Source organism: Lemur catta, chromosome 3, assembly GCF_020740605.2.
Source record: "Lemur catta isolate mLemCat1 chromosome 3, mLemCat1.pri, whole genome shotgun sequence".
Lineage (NCBI taxonomy): Eukaryota > Metazoa > Chordata > Mammalia > Primates > Lemuridae > Lemur > Lemur catta.
Window position 1 is genome coordinate 115412542 of NC_059130.1, and position 21957 is coordinate 115434498.

Consider the following 21957-nt stretch of genomic DNA (forward strand, 5'->3'; position numbering starts at 1 on the left):
CCTGTCGCTATGGGGTAGTGTAATAAATGCTGCATACAAGTATGGCACCTCAGTGCCTTTCAGGGGCCTCCACGCAGCCCCCCGTGCAGGCGTGTCTGCAGGTCATGCTGGGAGGCTCCTAGGGTTGGGTTATGCCTCTGCTGTTTCTCTGGCATTTTCTGGGCCTCCTGTGTGTCACAGTCTCCCTGTGTCCCTGTGCATCTCTGTGGGCCACATCTGACCCTGCGAGTCTCTGGGTGGGTGTATCTTCTTTCTTTGATTTTTATAAAGCAGTGTCAGGTACCGCCATCCCAAGTGCTTGACATGTATTTTCTCATGTGTTCACAACAAATCTAGGAAGCCAGCATTGCTATCCTACAGGTGAGGAAATGAGGGCCAGAGAGGTTATGTGACATGCTCACAGTCACACAGCCTGGGGCTGGCTCGAACCAGTACACACAGTCCTTAACCACTGGGATACACAGCTGGGGTGACTCCATGTGGTGTGTGTCTCTGTCTGTCTGGGAGCTCTCCTGTCTGTGTCTGTATGTGTGTCTGTCTGGGGGTTGTCCTGTCTGTGTGTGTCTGTGTGTCTGCGTGGGGACTGTCCTGCCTGTCCTGCCTGTGTGCGTGTCTGTCGCTGTGTGTGTCTGTCCGTTTGGGGGCCATCCAGTCTCCGTGCGCCCCGCCTCCGGGCATGTGCGGAGCGGCCGGCGGACTACAAGTCCCAGCAGCCCGCGCGCGGGCGGCGGACGTGGACCGCAGTGGGCTGGGCGGGGCTTGGCGGCGCGTAGACACCGACTGCGGCACCGTCGGAGCTGCGCGGCCGCCGCCGTCGCCGGTTGTCCAGGTGCCGCCACCTGCCCCGCGCCCCCGCCCCCGCCCCGGGCCTCCCGACCGCGCCCCCGCGGGGCCTTGCGCACGCCCGGGCCCAGGCCACAGGCCGCAGCGCCGGGGCCGGCGATGAGCGCGAGCAGCCGGCATGAGCGCAGGTGAGTGCGTAGCCCGAGTCGGCCCTACGCCCGTCGTCGCACCTGGCAGGGGAAGGGGTATCCCCCCCAACCTTGGGGTCGCCAGCGGGGGAGCGGGCCCTGGGCGGGGATCCTGGTCCGGTCCCCACTCCTTTACGGGGACTCGCCCCTGGCCCTTCCCAGAGGCCAGGGCCAGGGGATGGCGCCGCACACAGCTGGCCCCCTCCCCGCCTCCCTGCACCCTGCCGCCGCGGAGAGGAAGCCGCCGGCGCTGGTGCAAGAGGGGCAGCGGGGGCGGCGGGGCGACCGGGGCCGTGGCGGGGGCAGGGAGACCGCCCGTCTCCCGCTGGATTGGATCCCACCCTGAGTGACAGATGTCCAGCTCGGGGAGGAGGTGTGGAGGTGGCTGCATCCGGGGCCTCTGGGCAGTTACTGCTCTCAGCCGAATGAATGAATGAATGAATGAGGTTGCGGAAGCCAGAGCCACTGGCGAGAGTATGCTGGCGCACAAACGGCACTCCTGACCCCCTGCCTCCGGCGCCCAGAGGAAGGCTGCCTCCTGATGCAAGGACCACACCCTCCGTGTTACCCAGCCCAGGCCAGGAGCCCCACGCCCGCCGCTTCCAGAATCTAATTGAAATCCCATCTGCCGCTGACGGGGCCAGGAGACCTCCCCTGTCCAGAAGGGTCTCAACTGTATGTCAGTCACTCAGCCCCCAGCCTGGCAGCCTGGAATGCACCCCAGGTGAAGGAGGGGAAAGAATAAGGAAAGATGGCCCCAGGCCCCAGATCCAAAGATTGGGAAGACACACACACACACCCCCACCAGCCCCAGCCTGGCAGAGGACAGGGGCCCCTGGCCACAGGGGAACCACAGTGAAGGAGGAGGCTGGGCTGCTGCCAGGTCACCAGTAGGAAGCCAAGGCTTCCGCAGGAAACAAGAGGTTCCTAAATGGCTTTGACTCTAGCCCCTCTGCTCTGTAGTGCTGGTGGCGTTGCCCCAGGGCTGTGAACTCAGACTAGGTTCAAGTCCGTCCTTGGCCACTCATAGCTGTGTTACTTTGTGCATATTTATCGACCTTTCTGTGCCTCATTTTAAGTGGGGATCTGTAGTTTTCATTAGAGTGGCTGTGAGGAATGTGTTCATTCAGACCCACTCATTTCTAGCTTCTCCCCTTTCAAGCTCTGTGACCCTGGGCTGGGAGTTTTGTGGCTTTGTTCCTCAGTTTCTCCACCTATAAAATGGAGATAATAATAGTACTTCGTACAGTGGGTTCTGTGTGAAGATTCAGGGGTCAGTGCACGGAAGGGCTTCCCGGCCTGCACGGTAAGCACTCGAGATCAGTTGCTGTTGTTCAGAAGAGCAGTGAGGACCGCGGTGAAAGCTCTCTTATCCCACCCTGCCTGTGTGTGCGCTTGCTCCGGCTGGGCTGAGCTGGTGAGAGCTCAGACACCTTCCTGCAACCGTCCTGGGGGCACTGAGATGTGAATGGAGATAGAAACAGGCGCATCAGAGTGTTTTGACAGGTGTCCTGCAGGAGAGGGTGCGCTGGGCTCTGTCCTTGGGGGGATTCTAGAGGTTTCCACGGAAGTGACTTCCTCCCTCAAGCTCCTTTCCCCTCCTTCTTGCCAAAGTTGACTGGGAGAGTGTCCTCACGACAGACACAGGGAAGAACTTCCCAGAGGGAAAGCTGTGTACATCCTGGGGTCTCTGGCCATGGCCCTTTGGGAAGAGGCTCGAGCCTCCGTACCTCACTCCTCACACCACTGCCTCCACGCTCTGTTACGGCCGCGAGATGTGCATTCATTCATTCAATCGATCGATCAGTGTTCCCGACCCCCAGGCATGTGTGTGGCAGGCACTGTGAGCAGGACCCTCGATGACACCCATGCAAGTGTGCCTGATGGGAGAGGGTGTCAGTGGGTGTCGTGGGCAGAGAGGACATCGGAGTGAAACGGGCCCTTTTCCAGCTCTGAGACAAATCCAAGGGCAGACTGCCTTGGGGTTCAGTGTTGTCAAGTGTGAAACAGTAGGAGAGCCCTTCCTGCAGGCTGCTGTGGGATGAGATCACATCTGCACAAGCTAAATAATCGCCCAGGCTCAGCCCAGCAGGGTGCAGGCTGCTTTCCCCATCGTCCAATCTGCTGGAACTGCTGGCCGGAGGGGTTTAGGGGATGAGCTGGCACAGCTGCGGGTTTCAGACAGGGTGTGGGAAGGGAGAGGAGCCTGAGAAATGGGTCAGAGCAGGAGCCGCGCCTCCTCGCCCACCTGCACAGGCTGACGCCTCGGGAACTTCAAACGCCAGGGCTGCTGCGCTCACCCTGCCCCTGTGTGCCAGCTGCTTCGGGATTGTCGTCCTAGAGGTGAGAAATGGAAGCCCAGAGAGGTGAGGGCACTTGCCTTGTAAAACACAGCTTGCTTGGAAGAGAACCAGGAGCACGTTCATGGCGAAGATGACAATGGTGATGTATCACATTCGAGCAACTTAATTCACCTCTCTGGGCCTCAGTTCCCTAATCTGTGAAATAGGGATAAAAGTAGTACCCACTTCATCAGGATGTGGTGAGGCATAAACGAATGCATGTAAAGGCCCGTAGTAAGCCCCTTCCAGCACAGACACGTCCCAAGAACGGCCCTAAAGGGTGAGGAACTCCCACCCTGCCTCGCTTCAGACAGGGAGCCAGTCTCCAGGGCAGGTGAAGGGCCCTGGCAAAAAACACAGTTGGAACCTGGCGTGGTGTCATGTGCCTGTAGTCCCAGCTCCTCGGGAGGCTGAAGTGGGAGGATCCCTTGAGGCCAGGAGTTTGAGGCTGCAGTGAGCTATGATGGTGCCGGGTGACAGGGTAGGATCTCGTCTCTAAAAAATATATATATTTTTGAAACAGAGCCTTGCTCTGTCGCCCAGGCTAGAGTACAGTGGTATCATCATAGCTCACTGCAACCTCAAACTCCTGACCTCGAGGGATCCTTCCACCTTGGCCTCCTAAAGTGCTAGGATTACAAGGCATGACCTACCACACTCGGCTCCCCAGATTTTTTTAAATTAAAAAAAAAAAAGCCACAGTTGAGACTCCAGTGGCAACTGGGACTGCCAGCCTTCTGAATAAGGGCAAGACAGGGCTTTTGGTGGCCAAGGACCTGAGAACCCAGTATTGCCAGACTGCCAGCCATCCTGAGTGCCCAATCCTCTGCCCCACCGCAGGCCAGGAGCCAGGGTGAGTCTCCCCCGAGCCCCAGCTGCACCGGCAAGCAGAGAGGCCCTCAACTGCCTCTTGTCTCCGGGCCATCATCAGAAAGGGAAGGAAACGACATTCTTGCCCCTGACAAGGCTGTCACTGGGGGACCAGAGAGCAAAAGGGAAACCAGCCAGTCATCCACCTCCGGCACCCCAGGGACCCAGGCTGGGGTCTCCCTTCCCTAGCCGGAGACTCCACCCCTCCAGCTGGGCCTGGCCAGGACCTCAGTGGTTGAGGCTTCTGCGTGTTGTGTGCGTGTGCGTTTTAATTAGGACCATTGAGAGGGAGAGCACCCCTCCAAGGAGGAGAGACACAGGGTGGAAATTAAGATTGTATCACTCAACTGTGTGTGTCTGTGTGTGTGTGTGTGTGTGTGTGTGTGTGTGTGTATGTCCCCAGAGACCAGCCTCTTCCTGGAGCTGGCGATGCCACCATTTGTTTTCTGAGTCAACAGGGCAGGCGGGAGAGGGACTGGCTGTAGGTAGGGCTTGGGTTAATCTGATTTTTGAGTCATCTGGTTCAGAGAGGCCTCGGGAGGTGCAGGACAGGTGCCCTGTTCTCAGAAAGTGCCCCTGCGTGCCCAAAGAGCACAGGGTCTGGGCTCTGACTTCCTGGCCATGTATTGAGGGGTCTTTGTGCCTCTGAGCTTAGTCACCTCATCTGTAAAACAGAAAAGTGAGAGTCCACTTCCTGGTGTTGCAGGGAGGGTTGAAGGAGTTAATCTGGCAGAGGCTTAGAGTAGCTCCGTGACCCGGACATGCCGAGTGGGGTCAGCTGCTCTTACTGTCGTTATCACCATAGTATGTTATTGCTGTCATTCTGTGAGGGGGCTGGGGGGCTAGGGTAGGACAGGGCAGACTCTGCCTAGTCTGATGGGGACACGTGGCCTCCTGGTGTTCCCAGGTGGTTCAAGAGTGATTAACACCCAGCCTGAACCAGTATTGGGTGCGTTCAGTCTCTAATTCTGAGCTTCTGTTTTGGGCCAGTTAATCTCAAGCAAATGTAACCGTATACTGCAGGCTCCACTTTATTTGGAATAAGGGAAATATGCCTTAATCTCCTTTTGCCTTAGCCTGGTGTCGCTCAGTTGGCTCAGTATCAGCCCGAGAAGAATGATGATATTTATTTTGCCCCAGAAAACTCAGCACGTGGGAAGATGGGTGTGAGTTGCTGAGGGTCGATACTGTATGTTGGCTGACTCGAAACCCATTCCGTTCCAGCGTGCTGCTTCTGCTGTACAGGATCGGGAGCTAAAAACCAGCCATCCCTGTCACTTGGTGCAGCTGGAGGTGGCCGTGTGGCCCTGTTCTGGCAGTGAGAAGTAAAGTAAAATGTGCCATGCGGCTCCCTCGCTTCCTCCTTGTTCCTGCACAAGGCCTGGGGCAGCAGTCCCTGTCAAGGAGAATCGAGCAGAAAGAACGGAGGGGCCTGGGCCCTGGTGGCATCAGAGCTATTACACCAGCCCTGTTACCAATACCCAGACTGCTCTTTGCCCAAGACAAATAAACTCCTTGTTTAATTTTAAAAACAAACAAACAAAAAACCAGGCTGGAGTCAGCTTGCATCTTGGAGCTGCTGTATACTTGGTGTGTGATGTTGGGCAAGTTACTTAACCTCTCTGAGCCTCATTCCCTTCTCTAAAAGGGGCTAATAACCGAGGTTACCTGGCAAGGTTATCATTAAATAAAAGGGCTAGGAGCAGGGCTGTGCACATGGTGAGCCCTGTGCTTGGGGATGGAGCCGCTGAGAGGCTGGGGATGCGGTGACAGCAGCAGCTTCCTGGGACACTCTGGGCTCATTGGGCGGACACTTTTAGAAGGGCTCAGTTTGGGGGTGAAGGAGGGAGCCCAGAAAATCAGCAGCCTGCCCCCACACCTGCCCAACTTTCCCAGCACCACCAGCCCCGCCTGAGGAATTGATGGTGCAGGTCTAGGGAGGGGCCCTGGCATCTACAGGTCTAACAGGTGCTCCACGTGGTCCAGAACCGCAGACAGACCCTGACAGGCTGTCCAGGGGTGGGAGCAGTGAGCCCCACCCCCTCTGGGAGCCCAGAGCACCCACTGTCTGCCTGCCCTGCTGAGATCACGGCTCTACAGCAGGGGGGGAGGAGAAAATAGAGTGTCTGCAATAGAGCCACCTGGTACCATTCCCAGAGCCTCAGGTTACCCGCCTGTAAAGACAGCCCCCTCGCGGGCCCGATATTTTGTCAGTTTGGGCTCAACATCTCAGCGTGTCCTCACTGCCAGGCCTGTGCTGGGCACAGGGACTGGATGAGGACAAGCAGCCTGACCCTTGCCCTTGGGTCAGGGCTGGGCAGGGAATGGAAAAGTGGGACAGAGCTCCAAGGAAGCTGAGCTGGATTGCGAGCACCAGCCACACCCGGTCAGAGACAGCACAAGGAAGCCAGGCGCCATGGGGCAGGACCAACAGAACAGCTGGACAGCAGGCCAGATGCGTTTTGCATTTAAAGAAGCAAGAGGAGGAGCCTTCCCCCAAGTGACCGTCCTCCCTTCTGTCCACAGACAGCAGCCCTCTCGTGGACAGCACGCCGGCCGGCTACGGGACCCTAACGATAGGGACATCAATAGATCCCCTCAGCTCCTCAGTTTCATCCGTGGTATGTGGACAGTGGGGGTGGGGAGGCCCCAGGTGGGGCGACACCCAGGCCCACCCAGACGCCCTGACTCCCTCCCCCGGGCCCTCTCTCGCCTGCGTTCCCAGAGGCTCAGCGGCTACTGTGGCAGTCCATGGAGGGTCATCGGCTATCACGTCGTGGTCTGGATGATGGCTGGGATCCCTTTGCTGCTTTTCCGATGGAAGCCGGCATGGGGGGTGCGGCTGCGCCTGCGGCCTTGCAACCTGGCCCGCGCCGAAACACTCGTCATCGAAATAAGAGACAAAGAGGTAAGAGCCGGGCCAGGCCAGGGGCCCAGGAAGGGCGGCTGTGGGTGGAGGATGCTGGGGGTCTCACCCCAACCCAGCCACTGACTTCCACGGGACGTTAGGCAGGTGATTCTCCTCTCTGGACCACAGGTTTCCTGTCCTAGCAGTGGGCAGAAGTGGGGGGCTCACCTAATAGCCCTGATTTCTGCCTTCTCCAGCAGGGGCCACCTGGCCGTGGGACAGGGCCTGGGAGGGGCAGGGTCTCTTCCAGGACTGAGCCCACTCCTCTGTGTTCCAGGATAGTTCGTGGCAGCTCTTCACCGTCCAGGTGCAGACTGAGGCCGTGGGCGAGGGCAGGTGAGGCGGCCCCTTCGCCCTCCCAGAAGCCCCTGCCCCCCCCACACACAAAGGCTGCCGCTGGTGCCTCCTGTCCCAGGGAAAGAGGGTGGCTCTGTGGGGACAGAGAGGGGCTTGGGCACCTCCCAGAGCTCCAGAGTAACCCCCACTCCCCTCCCCAGCCTGGAGCTGCCCCAGCAGGCCCAGGCAGAGGATGGCCGGAGCCAGGTGGCTCTGGGAGCAGTACCGGAGGGTACCTGGAAGGACACCACCCAGCTCCACAGGCAGGAGGAGGCAGTGAGTGGACGGCTGGGTTCTGGACAGGTCCTTGCCCTCTCTGGGCCTTAGTCCCAGGCCCTGTGCGGCGGGAAGGTTGGACTCCTGCTGTCCAAGCACCTTTGGGTTCTGCTATCCCGAACATCCAGGGTGCTGCCGACCGCCTGCCAGCCTCTTCCCTCCTCCCTTTCTGTGACGCGGTCCCTGCCCCCTGCCCCCGCCCCCAGTGCCCGCACACTGCCCTGGGGCAGCCTCCCACCCAGCCTCTTCTCTCCCTCACCCAGAAGCGGGTGCTGCGGTATTACCTCCTCCAGGGCCAGCGCTACATCTGGATCGAGACCCAGCAAGCCTTCCACCAAGTCAGGTAGGAGCCCGCGCCAGCGCAGGCGACATCACTCCCCAGAGTGGGGCTGGTTTGGGCACGGGTGGGTGGTGGCATGAAGTGGCCTGGCTTCGCCTGAGCTCCCCTCTTGGCTCTGCCACTTTTGTCCCCTGCAACCGGGCAGGTCACTGAGCCTGTCCAGGCCTGAGGTCTGTGTTTAGAAAGGGGTTGGCGATAACCCCCGCCTCCCAGGGTTACTTTGAAGGTGAAATATGTAATAACTTTTGTAAAGCTTGGCACAGCCTCTGTCCAGGGTGGTGACGCTGCTGTGAATCAGACCGTGGGCTTGGACTCGGACAATCTGCTTGGGGTTCAGTCCCTGCTCTGCCACCTACTAAATGCCTAGTAAATGTGAGACACCCTAGTCTGAGTCCCGCAGAAGCAGACCCCAGGACGAGGATTCCAGTACAGGGAGTGGTTTGCAGCACCGGGGAAGTGGGACGAGGGAGGGAAGGAAGCCAGAAGAGTGTGGCATTGTGCCGCGTGCCACCATGGACACCTGGAGCTCAGTCCCTCTGGGGATCTCTTGAGGCCAGTAGAGAGCACACGCCTGGGGTGACCTCACCCACGGTGCGAGGGAGCTGGGGACGCTTACCCGCCCACTCCTACGGGTTGTGGGCTGCTCCCTGGGACATGAACTCTTCTGCACTTCTGGCTTTCTGGGCCCTTGGGTCGAGCGGCTCATGCAGCCAGGAGAAGTCCTCAAGTAAAGACAGGTGTCTGCAGGAAGCTGCCATGTCATGCAGAGGTGAGGCCAAGGGGCGATGGGGATGGCACCAATAGCCTCTGCCACATAGTAAAGACAGTAGCGAGAGTCACTGGCATGTTGGTCACTTAGCAAGTGCCAGGCACTGTCCAGAGCACTCTGCGTGGCTCACCTCGTTCAATGCACCCGTAGCCCTGAGGTCACTGCCCCCTTTTGCAGATGAGAAAACTGAGGCATAAAGAGGGCAAGTGACTTGCCCAAGGTATCGTCAGTGTAAATAATGCTCTTGTCACTGACTAACATTTGCGCTTGCCAGTGTTAATGTTAGTATCACCTCCCGTCGTTCTCCTTCCTCGGGGAGATGTTTGGGGCCCAGTCAGAGGAACAAAGGAGAAAGCTGAGCCCGGAGTTCGTGAGGGACGGAGTGTGGTGTGGCAGAGTGGGTCAGGAGGGGCCTGGCGACCTTGGGTCCCAGCCTGCACGGGGCAGGGGATGCAGAGCTCAGGCCCTGTGGCCCACACAAGTGTCCCCACCCCCGCCAGCCTGCTGGACCACGGCCGCACCTGTGACGACGTCCACCGCGCCCACTCCGGCCTCAGCCTCCAGGAGCAAACTGTGAGGTGGGTGCTGCCCTGGGCCGGGGTGCCCTGAGAGTGGGACCCCAATCTTCCCTGTCCCCCTTGTGGCTACCTTCCAATCACCTGCCTTCTCTGGGCCTCAGTTTCCTCAGCTGCAAAATGGGGAGCTCTATCACCCCGGGAGGGTGCAGCGACAGCCCCTCCCTCTGACGGCTCGGCCTCACCCCTGTTACAGGAAGGCCGTCTACGGCCCCAACGTGATCAGCATACCGGTCAAGTCCTACCCGCAGCTGCTGGTGGACGAGGTAGGGCTGTCCCCAGGTCTCGGCCCGGCTCTGGCCTGGCTCGCTGTGTCAGCTTGGCCCGTGGCTTGCCTCCTCTGGGCCACTGTGCAATAGCAGACCAGACAGCTGTCCCCTTCTCCATAGTGGCGTCATCCCAGACGCTTCCCTGGTCGGCTCAGCCAGCCAGGCTGGAATTGGAGGTTTCGCTCAAGGCCTGGGCCAGGGATTGGGGTGCACCCTGTGGGGGTTAGAGCCAGGAGCAAATCCACATAGCTGAGCCGCCAGGTGCCAGGAGCCACGCCCTGGGGTCTTCCCTTGCATTTTCCACTGTCATTCTCCCCACAGCCCCGTGAGGAGGGGCCAGGATGACACTCTGTCCACACATGAGGAACCCAAGCTTCACAAAGGGGGTGTGACGTGGCCAAGGTCACACAGGGACAAAGGGAAGCCAGTGACCCGGACACATCTAGACTAACCTGTTACCATCACAGCCCTCTCAGCTGGGGACAGACACCACGGAAGAGTCTTGGAGTGTGGCCTGGTACAAACCCCAGTCTGCCACTTAGGAACTATGTCCCTTTAGGCCAGTGACTGAATCCTTCCGTGCCTCAGTGTCCTTGTCTGTAGAATGGAGGAGATGGTGGCACCACCTTGTGGAATTGTCATCGCCATTGTGTGACACTTAGATAAAGTGCTTAGTGGGGTCCTGGCTGGTCCTCTTTAGAGCTGAGAGGCTGGGGGCTCCAGGGGTGTCTGGTTGAGGGGACAGGATCGGCCAGGACAAAGGCCTGGCCTCAGTCCTTTGGCAGCCACTGGGCCTCTGCTCCGTGTCTGGGTGCCCAGGGGACACAGGTGCTGCCGCCCTCCCTCCCCAGGCGCTGAACCCCTACTACGGGTTCCAGGCGTTCAGCATCGCGCTGTGGCTGGCCGACCGCTACTACTGGTACGCCCTCTGCATCTTCCTCATCTCCGCCGTCTCCATCTGCCTGTCGCTCTACAAGACCAGAAAGGTGAGTGGTGTGAGACGGGCAGGGTGGGCAGGGAGGTCCCCGAGGGGCCCCCTCCCCACTGCCCTCTTGTCCCCTGCCCACAGCAAAGCCAGACTCTGAGGGACATGGTCAAGCTGTCCGTGCGGGTGCGCGTGTGCCGGCCCGGGGGAGGTGAGGAGCGGGGCCCAGGAGGGAAGCGGGAGGTGGGAGGTGGCGGCGGGCGCAGCCTGCTGACTCTCCCTGCCCTCAGAGGCGCAGTGGGTCGACTCCAGCGAGCTGGTGCCCGGCGACTGCCTGGTGCTGCCCCGGGAGGGCGGGCTGATGCCCTGCGACGCCACCCTGGTGGCTGGCGAGTGCGTGGTCAACGAGAGCTCCCTGACAGGTCAGCCCCCGGCCCTCCGCGCAGAAGTTTGAGTTTTACTTTTCTTTTCCTTTTTCTTTCAAGTAACATTCCAGCCTCCGCACTGGCTAACCCCATACCCTTGGGCTGTGTTGCTTAACCTCACTGTGCCTCAGTTTCCTCTTCTGTAAAATGAGGCTGTCACTCCTGGGTAGGGTTGTGCAAAGCGCTTAGGAGCGCGAGTGGTGCAGGCTGAGCACCCAGGGCACGTGAACTGTTTCTACGTGACCATCTACCTTCGGGTCACGAGGATGGCAGAGCACGTAGAACATGCAGCACAAACTGGGAGTCCCTGTTCATTCCCCCACAATCCCCATCCACCCCCCCAAGGCAGCCACCGTGAAGGGCTCGAGGAGTCCTTCCAGGCCTTTGTCTGCATGTATATAACGTGTGTGCACGGGTGCAGATACGCCGCACATGCTCTGTACGTGGGAGCGTGCTCTACATATGTTCCGTACTTGGCTTTCTGTCCTGGGCCGTGTTCCACACGCATGTGGCTCTGCCTCCCGGCTGTGTAAGAGGCCACATCGTGGTGTATCGTAACCGACCCACCTGGTCCACTAGCAGTGAGCATTTAGATTGTGTTTGTCCAGCCACTGCAGGTAATGCCACGGGGAGCAGCCTTGTCCCGCCTCTTGCCATGTGCAAATATTTCTTTCGCTGGGATGTGTTAGATCTTGGTGGTAGATACTGGATAGAGTTTACTAGAAACTATAAGATAGTAGTTTCTTCCAGGGAAGGTTTCTGGCTGATTCTGTTTGGATGATGATGATGATGATGATGATGGGTATGATTCATGGGCGCATGCCCTGAGCCTGGCCCTCCATAAACTTTGTTCACACTTGCCACATCTGCCCACCTCTTGGAGGGCAGAGAGTGTGCCTGGATTGTCCCTGAGTCCCTCCCAGGAATCGGCACACAGTAGGTGCTCAATAGTCTCATTCTCCCAGCATTCAGTAAGGGATTGCTACTCCGCCAGGCAGCCTGCCCAGGGCTTTCTGGAGGCTCTACCCCTCACCCCCCTGTAAATATCTGTATTGGTTTGAATTATAAAAGCAATATGTGCTTGTTATCAAATAATTCCAACAGAAGGAGAAAGGCTTCCCCCCAGCCCTGCCCACTACACACACGCCCACGCATGCTCCATCCGACGGCCCGGAGACGGCTCCTGGTAACTGGCTGCCACTCCCCTCCCAGGGCATCTTGCTGTGCCTTTGCCTTCGGCCCTCTCAGCCTCAGTATCCCTCTCTGCAAAGTGGAGCTGTGATTTCTCGGTCACGCCAGGTTACGGAATTAAATGAGAGTGAGACCTCAGGCTAATGGAACAATTCTACACATAACCCCTGGTTTTGTTGGCGGGAGGGAGCGGCATGGAGGGCCTCTCGTGGGCCTCACGCCATGTCCTCCCCAGGGGAGAGCGTCCCGGTGTTGAAGACGGCCCTGCCGAGGGGGCCAGGGCCCTACTGCCCAGAGACGCACCGGCGGCACACACTCTTCTGCGGGACGCTCATCATGCAGGCCCGGGCCTACATGGGACCCCACGTCCTGGCGGTGGTGACCCGGACAGGTATGCGTCAGGAGGCTGAGAGGGAAGCTGGGCTCGGCACCTACGGGAGAGGTGATGCAGGGCAGGGTGGGACCCGGAGCCCAGACCCACCCTCCACAGCCCCACTGTGGGGCCTCAGGCAAGTCCCCCCACCAGCTGGGGCCTCAGTGTTCCCAACTTAACAGGAGAAGTTGGGCCAGACTGGGGCCGAGCATTGCGATGTCTGTAGGAACCAGCAGGGGTTCAGACGCTGGCGGGGGCAGGGATGTGGCAAGCAGGGAAGCATCCAGCCTGTGTCTGGATTTTGAGTGAAACCACCCTATTTTTAAATGTTGTCAACTAATTCTGTTCTTAAAAGCTGTATGAGGCCTGGGCAAGACCTGTGGGCCATCATTTGTGACCCCAAACTAGGTGACAGCTAACCCCCTGGGTATCGTGTCCTACAACCCCAGAGGTGCAGGTGGGGTGGGCTAGTGCTGGGGAGACCTGCCCTAACCCCAGCTTCCCCCCAGGCTTCTGCACGGCTAAGGGGGCCCTGGTGAGCTCCATCTTGCATCCCCGGCCCATCAACTTCAAGTTCTATAAGCACAGCATGAAGTTTGTGGCTGCGCTCTCTGTCCTGGGTAAGTGGTCCGAGCACCCTACTGTGCCGGTGGCCCCCAGCCCAGGGCCCAAATCCCACTCAGTCCCTCACTGTCTCCCCAGCTCTCCTCGGCACTGTCTACAGCATCTTCATCCTCCACCGCAACCGGGTGAGCCTCAGGGGCTGGGCAGGGGCTGTCATCGGGGTCCCGGCAGGCCCAGCCTAGCACTCGACATTCATGGTGCGTCCCGCCAGGTGCCTCTGAAAGAGATTGTGATCCGGGCTCTGGACCTGGTGACCGTGGTGGTGCCGCCTGCCCTGCCAGCCGCCATGACCGTGTGTACGCTCTACGCCCAGGGCCGGCTGCGGACACAGGGCATCTTCTGCATCCACCCGCTGCGCATCAACTTGGGCGGCAAGCTGCGGCTGGTGTGTTTCGACAAGGTGGGGGCCGCAGGGCGGGGTTGGCGCCCTCAGGCTCCTCGGCCAGGCCCCCACCCACACCCACATTGTGCACTCAGCAGCGCTGACCGAGGGTCCGCTGGACACCAGGTCCTGCCAGGGCGGAAGCACCCAGAGAGCCCCGCGCCCCTGCCCAGCCTCCCTCTCCCCAGGCTCGTGGTCTAGCTGATGAAACTGATTCATGTGTTCAAGAACCACTGAGGTCCTACTGTGCACCCCATGCTGTTCTCAGCCCTGGGGTCCAGCGGTGACCAACAGAAGCATCCTCACGGACAGTGACATGTGTGTCCCCTGCAGAAAGTGAACAGGGAATGCACGAGAGTCGAGGGGCAGTGGGTTTTAGGAAGGATGCGGTAGCATGATGGGTGGGGAGTGGGGAGCGTTTCTTAGAGGGCAGTCAGGAAGCCCCCGAGTGGGTCCCTTGGTGACCTCAGCAAGGGTGGACAGGGGAGGAAGGTGGCTTCTCTGGGGAGCAGACCGAGGCATACCTGGGGCACGGTGAGTGGTGGGCCACAGCCTGGGCAGAGGCTGGAGGCGGGACAGTATTCCAAGGGGGCTGGGGCCACAGAGAGTTTCTAAACTGGCGGGGAGGCAGCGGGGCGTGGTCCGATTCCCACAGCCGTCAGGCTAGCGCAGGAGCCGCATGTGTGGCGGGTGTTGGGGTGCAGGGTGGGAAACGCAGGCGTTCGTTCTCTCGTGCAGCAGATGCACCGAGTGCTGGCTGTGGGCCAGGTCCTCCTCCAGGTTCCACAGGGCACGCACAGTGGGCACGTGCAGAGGCCACAGGTCGGGGCCCAAAGCAAGGACCACCTGCCCCAACCTGGGGAGTTCAGGAAGAAAACTTCCTGGAGGAAATGGCACCAGGCAGAAAAACAGTGGGGATTAGGGGTGACCCCGGGAGAGGGAAGCACACATGCAAAGGTCGAGAGGCAAGGAAGGGCGTCTTCGGCTCCCGCTCGGGTTCGTGGGGGCCCATGGGGCCCACCTGGCCTGGGGTATGGATGCCCAGCTCCTCCCAGGACTCCTCACTGCCCCGCCCAACTGTCCCCACAGACGGGCACCCTCACTGAGGACGGCTTGGACGTGATGGGGGTGGTGCCCCTGAAGGGGCAGGCGTTCCTGCCACTGGTCCCTGAGCCCCGCTACCTGCCCATGGGGCCCCTGCTCCGAGCACTGGCCACCTGCCACACCCTCAGCTGGCTCCAGGACACCCCAGTGGGCGACCCCATGGACCTCAAGATGGTGGAGTCTACTGGCTGGGTGAGGAGGCCACACACGTCAGCCCCCTGCCCCTGGGCAGCTGGGCCTAGCAAAGCCCACCCTGTCTTGGTTCTAGGTCTCCCAGGGTGGTCTCTATTATACCCATCGTCAGTAACAATGGCCAGGCCACGCACTGCTGCACGGGCCTGCTCACACTCGCTCCTCCCCGGGCCCTAGTGAGCAGCCCTGAGCGGGGGCACTGAGGCTGCAGGAGATTGGGAACAACTTACCCAAGTTCACCCCACAGCTTGAAAGTGGCAACGCCAGAGTTTGACTTTGAGTCCACTCAGCTCCAAAGCCCACGTTCTTAATGCCTGTACCACCCAGTCTCCTGTGAAGGAAGTCCTCCGTGAGTCTAACCCGAGTCTCCCCATGGGCCGAGGCCCCTGGGTGCCAACCTCCTCTGCCCGCCTACAGGTCCTGCAGGAGGAGCCAGCCACAGACTCAGCGTTTGGGGCCCAGGTCTTGGCAGTGATGAGACCCCCGGTTCGAGAGCCCCAGCTGCAGGGAATGGTGAGCTAGGGGCGCCTGTGGGGTGTGGGGTCAGAGGGGTGGGCGCCCCAGCCAGCCCCTCAGCTGCCCCCAACCCTGCAGGAGGAGGCCCCGATGCCCGTCAGCGTCCTCCGCCGCTTCCCCTTCTCCTCGGCCCTGCAGCGCATGGACGTGGTGGTGGCGTGGCCGGGGGCCACTCAGCCCGAGGCCTATGTCAAGGGCTCCCCTGAGCTGGTGGCAGGCCTCTGCAACCCCGACACAGGTGGAGGGGCACCCCCGGGGTCTGCTGGTCGGGCATTGGCACAGAATGGGGTGGGTGCCCAGCCTCTGTCCCTACACCACCCCCTCCTGACACCGGCCTCTCCCTGGCAGTGCCCACCGACTTCGCCCAGACGCTGCAGAGCTACACGGCTGCCGGCTACCGCGTCGTGGCCCTGGCCAGCAAGCCGCTGCCCATCGCGCCCAGCCTGGAGGCAGCTCAGCAGCTGACGAGGTCGGCCTGTCCCCACCCTGCCCACAATGAGGACTGAGCCTCAGGCCCAGGCCACGCAGAGGGAGGCTCTCGGGCAGGCAGGGCCAGGGAAGATGCCCCTGCCTAGTGGCTGGGAAAGGGGCCTTGGCCCCTGCATGACCTTTGACCTGGGTCTGCCTCCCCTACTAGGGACAGTGTGGAGCAGGAGCTGAGCCTCCTGGGGCTGCTGGTCATGAGGAACCTGCTAAAGCCACAGACGACACCAGTTATCCAGGCTTTGCGGAGGACCCACATCCGCACCATCATGGTGACAGGTACCCGTGGCTTGCAGGGGCTGGATTAGGACAGCAGAGAGAAGGGGCCAGCGGCCCTTCCTGGGGCATCTTTTTGGGCCCCTACTTTAGGCCAGGTCCTTTGCAAACCTTTCATGGATCTTCAGAATATCCCTCCCGAGTGGTCATTGTCACCCTCATTGGACAGCTGAGGAAACTGAGGCTCAGAGGAGTGGAGTGGCTTCCCAAGAGCCCAGGAGTGGTGTAGGCTGCCTGGGTTCCAGCAGCTGCGACAGTCTCAAGGAGCAAGAAAAGAAAGATTCTAGCCAGGGTGCCAGGGTGAGGCGACAGGAGCTGAGAGGTCTGGTCCTCCCACCCTTCCACGCACACACACATGCACACGCACATGCACTTTCCAGCAGAAACAGCAAGGAAGAGCGTGCGTGGAGCTCAAGCCCAGGCCCCCGGTTTCTCCTGAGACCCCCGGAGGCCTGGACCTGCAGGGGGGACACTGAGGTCCAGAGACGTTTATAACCTGCCTCAGCGCATGCAGCTGCAGGGACAGACGGGTCCATGTAAGCTCAGTGCTCCCATCTGTCAAGGTCGGGGGGAGGGTGGCCTCCATGGATAGCACTGGACCCTGACCTTGCCCCTCACTTCCCAGGGGACAACCTGCAGACGGCAGTCACTGTGGCCCGGGGCTGTGGCATGGTGGGTCCCCGGGAGCGTCTGGTCATCGTCCACGCCACCCACCCTGAGCGGGGTCAGCCTGCCTCCCTTGAGTTCCTGCCAGTGGACTCCTCCGCAGCTGTGAACGGGGTGAAGGTGAGGCTGACCCAGAGTTCTGGCTGCACCCCACCCTGTGACCCCAGCCCTGTGTCACCCGACCCAGGCCCCAGCTCTCCCGGGAGGGCGGGGGAGCTGAGCCGAGTTTCCCGGGCCCCCAGGATCCTGGCCAGGCCGCAAGCTACACCATGGAGCCAGATCCCCGATCCAGCCACCTGGCCCTCAGCGGGCCCACCTTTGGTGTCATTGTGAAGCACTTCCCCAAGCTGCTGCCCAAGGTAGGGCTGGCCCAGCCTCCCCTGCTCTGCCCGCTCCTCTTGGCACACTCCCTGGTGGCGGCTCAGCCCTCCTCCTGCCCCTGTGCCCCCAGGTCCTGGTCCAGGGCACCGTGTTTGCCCGCATGGCCCCTGAGCAGAAGACAGAGCTGGTGTGCGAGCTGCAGAAGCTTCAGTGAGTGCTCAGCGCTGGACGTGGGCAAGGTCCCTACGGCCCTGTCCCCTTCCTTGGGCATCAGAGCGCCATCACCCTCCCAGAGCACCTAGGCAGGCTCTCCTGGGTCTCCCTGCCACGAATAATCCTGCACCAGGCACCATGCGGGCATTAGGGGCCCAGGGGCTGGACCCCAGTGGCCACGACTGCCCACGCCTCTCCGTCAGGTACTGCGTGGGCATGTGCGGGGACGGCGCCAACGACTGCGGGGCCCTGAAGGCGGCCGATGTGGGCATCTCGCTCTCCCAGGCCGAGGCCTCGGTGGTCTCACCGTTCACCTCGAGCACGGCCAGCATTGAGTGTGTGCCCGCGGTCATCAGGTGAGGCGGCCGGGGCCGGGGGCGGGGGCTCGGCAGGGCCCATCAGCCAGCATGGGTGCCTCATGCCCACACCCTGCTCCCCAGGGAAGGGCGCTGTTCCCTCGATACGTCATTCAGCGTCTTCAAGTACATGGCCCTGTACAGCCTGACCCAGTTCATCTCGGTCCTGATCCTCTACACGGTGAGGATCTGCACGGCTCTGCGCCCAGAGCCACGCCGGGCCCAGGAGGGGACACAGCAGTGTGGTTAGGAGCCCAGCGGGTCCTCGAGTAGATGACGTGGGCTCCAAGCCTGGCTCTGCCACTTGCTCGCTGTGTGATTCGGGTGACAAGGCTCGGATGAGATGATGACAGTGCCAGGCACAGAGCCCAGCATGCAGTAGACCGTCAGAAATGGCAGTAGTTGTCATGGGCTCATGTCTTGTCCCTAAGTCCTGGAGCTCCCTATCTGCAGGGGAGACTGAGGCAGAGCCCAGGCAGAAGTGGAGTGGAGCCAAGACCCTGCCCTGCCCCTTCCCACGGGTCCACTCACTTCCCCAGACCCACTTGCTCTGCCCCCGACCCTGCTCACCCCCACTGAATGCAGGTGACACTACGGGGCAGTGAAATCTTGTACTGTGTCCCTGTGTCCACCTTAAAGCTAGGAGCTTCCTGAGGGCAGGAACCGTGTGTCCCCAGTAACCCAGGGGCTCCATATGTCAGGCTAGGGCTTTACTGCAGGTGGGGAAACCTCCCCCATGAGATTTAGGTCCCCTAGGGTCGCATGGACGCCTTCTCCATCAGACCGGGGGGCATAGGGGACTCCTGAGCACAGGGCAGTGCCTCCTGCATCAGGCTGGGGGCTTGTCTCATGCCAGGTGGGGTGTTGGAGGCCCCCTGGGGCAGGGGACCTCCCCCACCAGACTCCTTAAGGGCAGGGCTGGGGCCTCCCCTGTCAGACAATGGGCTCCCTGGGGCTGGGCTAGGGCCAGGTCGCAGTTCCCTTGTGTCCTCCCTCCCCTGTCGCAGATCAACACCAACCTAGGTGACGTGCAGTTCCTGGCCATCGACCTGGTCATCACCACCACGGTGGCAGTGCTCATGAGTCGCACGGGGCCAGCGCTGGTACTGGGGCGTGTGCGGCCACCCGGGGCACTGCTCAGCGTGCCCGTGCTCAGCAGCCTGCTGCTGCAGGTGGCCCTGGTGGCCGGTGTGCAGCTGGGGGGCTACTTCCTGACCGTAGCCCAGCCGTGGTGAGTAGGAGCTGGCCAGCCCCTGCCCCGTCCACCCCACGCTCATTCCCTGACCTCCGTCCCTGCACCGCCAGGTTTGTACCCCTGAACAGGACAGTGCCTGCGCCGGACAACCTCCCCAACTATGAGAACACGGTGGTCTTCTCTCTGTCCAGCTTCCAGTACCTCATCCTGGCTGCGGCCATGTCCAAGGGGGCGCCCTTCCGCCGGCCGCTCTACACCAACGGTGCTGCAGCGTGGGGGGCCAGGGGAGGCAGATGGGAGGGCTGGGGGGCTCTGTGGGTGGAGGGCGTGTGTGCATGTGTCCGGGCATGCGGCTCCCTGGCTGACAGACTCCCCTACCCCCAGTGCCCTTCCTGGTGGCCCTGGCGCTCTTGAGCTCTGTCCTGGTGGGCCTCATCCTGGTCCCCGGCCTCCTGCAGGGGCCGCTGGCGCTGAGGAGCATCGCCGACACCCACTTCAAGCTGCTCCTGCTGGGCCTGGTCGCCTTCAACTTGGTGGGGGCCTTCATGCTGGAGGTGGGGCCCGCCCCGGCCTGCGGCAGTGGGAGGGAGGGGGCTCGGCGCCCCAGCCGCCCCGCCACTCCCTCCCTGCCCTCTGCAGAGCGTGCTGGACCAGTGCCTCCCGGCCTGCCTGCGCTGGCTGTGGCCCAAGCGGGCCTCCAAGAAGCGCTTCAAGCAGCTGGAGCGGGAGCTGGCCGAGCAGCCCTGGCCGCCACTGCCCGCCGGCGCTGTGAGGTAGTGCAGGCCGGCCCGGCCCGCTAGACACTGGATCTCCCTGCCTCTGAGCCGCCCCGACCCCTCCCCAGAGACACCACCGCCACCACCTCCCCCGCAGCCCCGAGGTCGGCATTGTCACACTCCTGCCCCAAGACTGCCCCCACCCTAGGGAAGTGCCGACTGTCGTCCCCACTAGAGACCATCCCGGTAGACACGGCAGCCACCAACTCCACTCAGAGCTGCTGTTGTCGTAGCAAATAAAGTCGTGGTATTTTCCTGGCTTGGCCCTGCCTGTCTTGGACCTGGTGCCCAGGACCCTCCCAGGTCCCCAGATGTCAGCCCCTGATTTTAGATCACACTGGATACCTCTCCTCTGGAGCCTCCATTTCTTCATCTAACAGTAATAAATTTCCTGTTTAGCATTTCGCACGCATTGTCATGTAATCCTTCCAGCAGCTGCAGGGTACGATCCCGATTTTACAGATGAGGGAACTGAGGCTCAGAGGTCACACAAGTAGTCAGAGATGGGACCAGATCATTTTGCCTCCAGCTTCCAGGCTCTTACTCCCAGGGGGAGGGGAGCAGTGGGCTTGGGGGGAAGTTCCTTTCTCTTCCACCTCTCCCCTCTCCTGCCACCCCCACATCCTGGGACACATCTGTGGTCCGGTTCCTCCCTCAGATAAAATCCAGGCTCTGAGCCCGCATCTCCCAGCCAGAACCATGTGCACCATCCCCCGGGAAGGGTGGGAGCCTCTGAGCTCATCCCGCCAGTGGGCCACTGGCCAAGCCCCTCTGCTCTGGAGATGCAGCTCTGTCATCTGGCTCATCTGGGCAGGGAGAACAGGAAAGAAAGGCTGTTTCCTGCCGGCCAAAGCCCCACCAACCTCATTCCGGGAACCCCTGCTGCTGCCCGCAGGCCTGCATGGCAGGAGCTCCGTGAACATTGAATCAAGCTGGGAAGAAGGGATGTGGGGTGTGGGAAGGTGTGGTGTCAGGCACAGTCTGACCTCCGCACTAGGCACTGCATCACCAGCCAGTGACAGACCAGGGTGGTAGATGCTGTTTAAGGGGAGGACACAGAGACCTGGGTTCGAGTCCCTCTACCCTTAGCTGATTATTCAGGACTCTTTTGGGCAGGCATGTGCCAGGAGCAGGGGCTAAAAAGGTGAACAGAAACACATTGGCCAGCATGCAGCTTGCCACGCAGAGGAAGGAGCACATCTCCAGGGACATAGTGGGAAAAGAGCAACCACATCCACTGTCCCCCACCCACCCAAAGAACTGCCACTGCTCCTTGGATCCTTAGGCCCAGGGGAATGGGCAGCAGCAGAAGAGAGGACGTGGAAGCCAGGACACTAGAGTTGGCAGCTTTTGGGCCTCAGTTTTCCCCTTTTGTCAAGTATAGGAGACAGCATTTCTGCCGGGCAGTTTCCTTTCCCTGTAGGAATGCACCTGGCACAATGAAGGGCTAAAGGAGGCAGCGAGGGCTGGGCTGGTTGGAGGGCCCGCTGCTCTCCAGGTGACAGAAGTCCCTGCCATGCTGCACAAGGCACTGGGGGGTGGGGAAATACTGATTCCACAAACCAGCACTGGGGAACAAATGACGTGCAGGACATAGATAGCACTGCTTAAAAGGACTCTACGGGGGAGGCGGAGCAGGGGGTTGCAGGAGATCCGACAGCTAGGGTCTAAACCAGGGGCATCCCCATCTCCCAGCCTGTACCCCCCACAACTCACCCCTGCCTCAGGCCTAGGCTCCGTGGCCAAGCAGGGCTGAGGGCTGCCCAAGAGACAGGGGACCTGCACCCCCCACCACCACCCAGCTAGTCTCTCCCAGGAGAACTGAGTGTACAGCTCACTCATTCATTCCACCAATGTTTGCTGCACTGCTGCTCTGAGCCTGCCTGTGCTGCTGTGCCCAGTAAGCAAAAACAGACCTCATCCCAGCCTGCCTGGGGGTCAACAGGTTCACTGGGAAGGGGGACAGAATTCAAACGGTCACAGACACAGGGCAAGACAGCCATGAGCAGTAACGTCTGAGAGAACGTAAGGAGGAGAAAGGGAAGGCTCCCTGAGGAAGCGAGGGTTTGATCTGTGTCCACATGGAGACCTTGGCCAGTGTTCCAAGAGTAACGGCTTGAGCAAAGGCCCTGTGGCAGGGAGGGGGAGAGGTTAAGTGACAGACTACCAAGAAGTCAGCGTCGTTGGAGGAAGACAAGGAGGCAGAGCCAGGCCACAGTGCAGGGCAGGGTCCTTGGAGGACACAGGAGAGTTCAATCCTGATCCCCCACCCCTCGGAAGCCA

At 60.9% G+C, this 21957-nt stretch overlaps 1 protein-coding gene across 2 annotated transcripts; it reads left to right on the forward strand.

Moving 5' to 3' along the window:
• The first annotated feature begins 778 nt into the window (after positions 1-778).
• ATP13A2 (ATPase cation transporting 13A2) lies at positions 779-20082 on the forward strand. Of its 2 annotated transcripts, XM_045548600.1 has the most exons (29): positions 779-971; positions 6710-6804; positions 6909-7091; positions 7369-7427; positions 7589-7703; positions 7967-8046; positions 9313-9390; positions 9584-9653; positions 10508-10642; positions 10726-10792; positions 10872-11003; positions 12433-12588; positions 13080-13190; positions 13273-13319; positions 13406-13594; positions 14666-14872; positions 15290-15385; positions 15467-15626; positions 15737-15857; positions 16026-16150; positions 16773-16933; positions 17056-17172; positions 17265-17344; positions 17551-17703; positions 17788-17884; positions 18711-18934; positions 19009-19160; positions 19283-19452; positions 19538-20082. In XM_045548600.1, the coding sequence occupies exons 1-29, from the start codon at positions 962-964 to the stop codon at positions 19673-19675; spliced, it is 3528 nt and encodes a 1175-aa protein (XP_045404556.1). In that variant the 5' UTR covers positions 779-961; the 3' UTR covers positions 19676-20082. The 2 variants fall into 2 exon arrangements, with proteins under 2 accessions (XP_045404556.1, XP_045404555.1); XM_045548599.1 differs by having other exon boundaries at positions 871-971; positions 19357-19845.
• The last annotated feature ends 1875 nt before the right edge of the window (positions 20083-21957 follow it).

What these genes read in the sequence shown, in the direction of transcription:
- ATP13A2 (XM_045548599.1), top strand. An exon ending in GGCTGCGCTCTCTGTCCTGG is followed by an intron (nt 13,191 to 13,272) that starts GTAAGTGGTCCG and finishes CTGTCTCCCCAG; the next exon opens with CTCTCCTCGGCACTGTCTAC. An exon ending in GCAGCTCAGCAGCTGACGAG is followed by an intron (nt 15,858 to 16,025) that starts GTCGGCCTGTCC and finishes CTCCCCTACTAG; the next exon opens with GGACAGTGTGGAGCAGGAGC.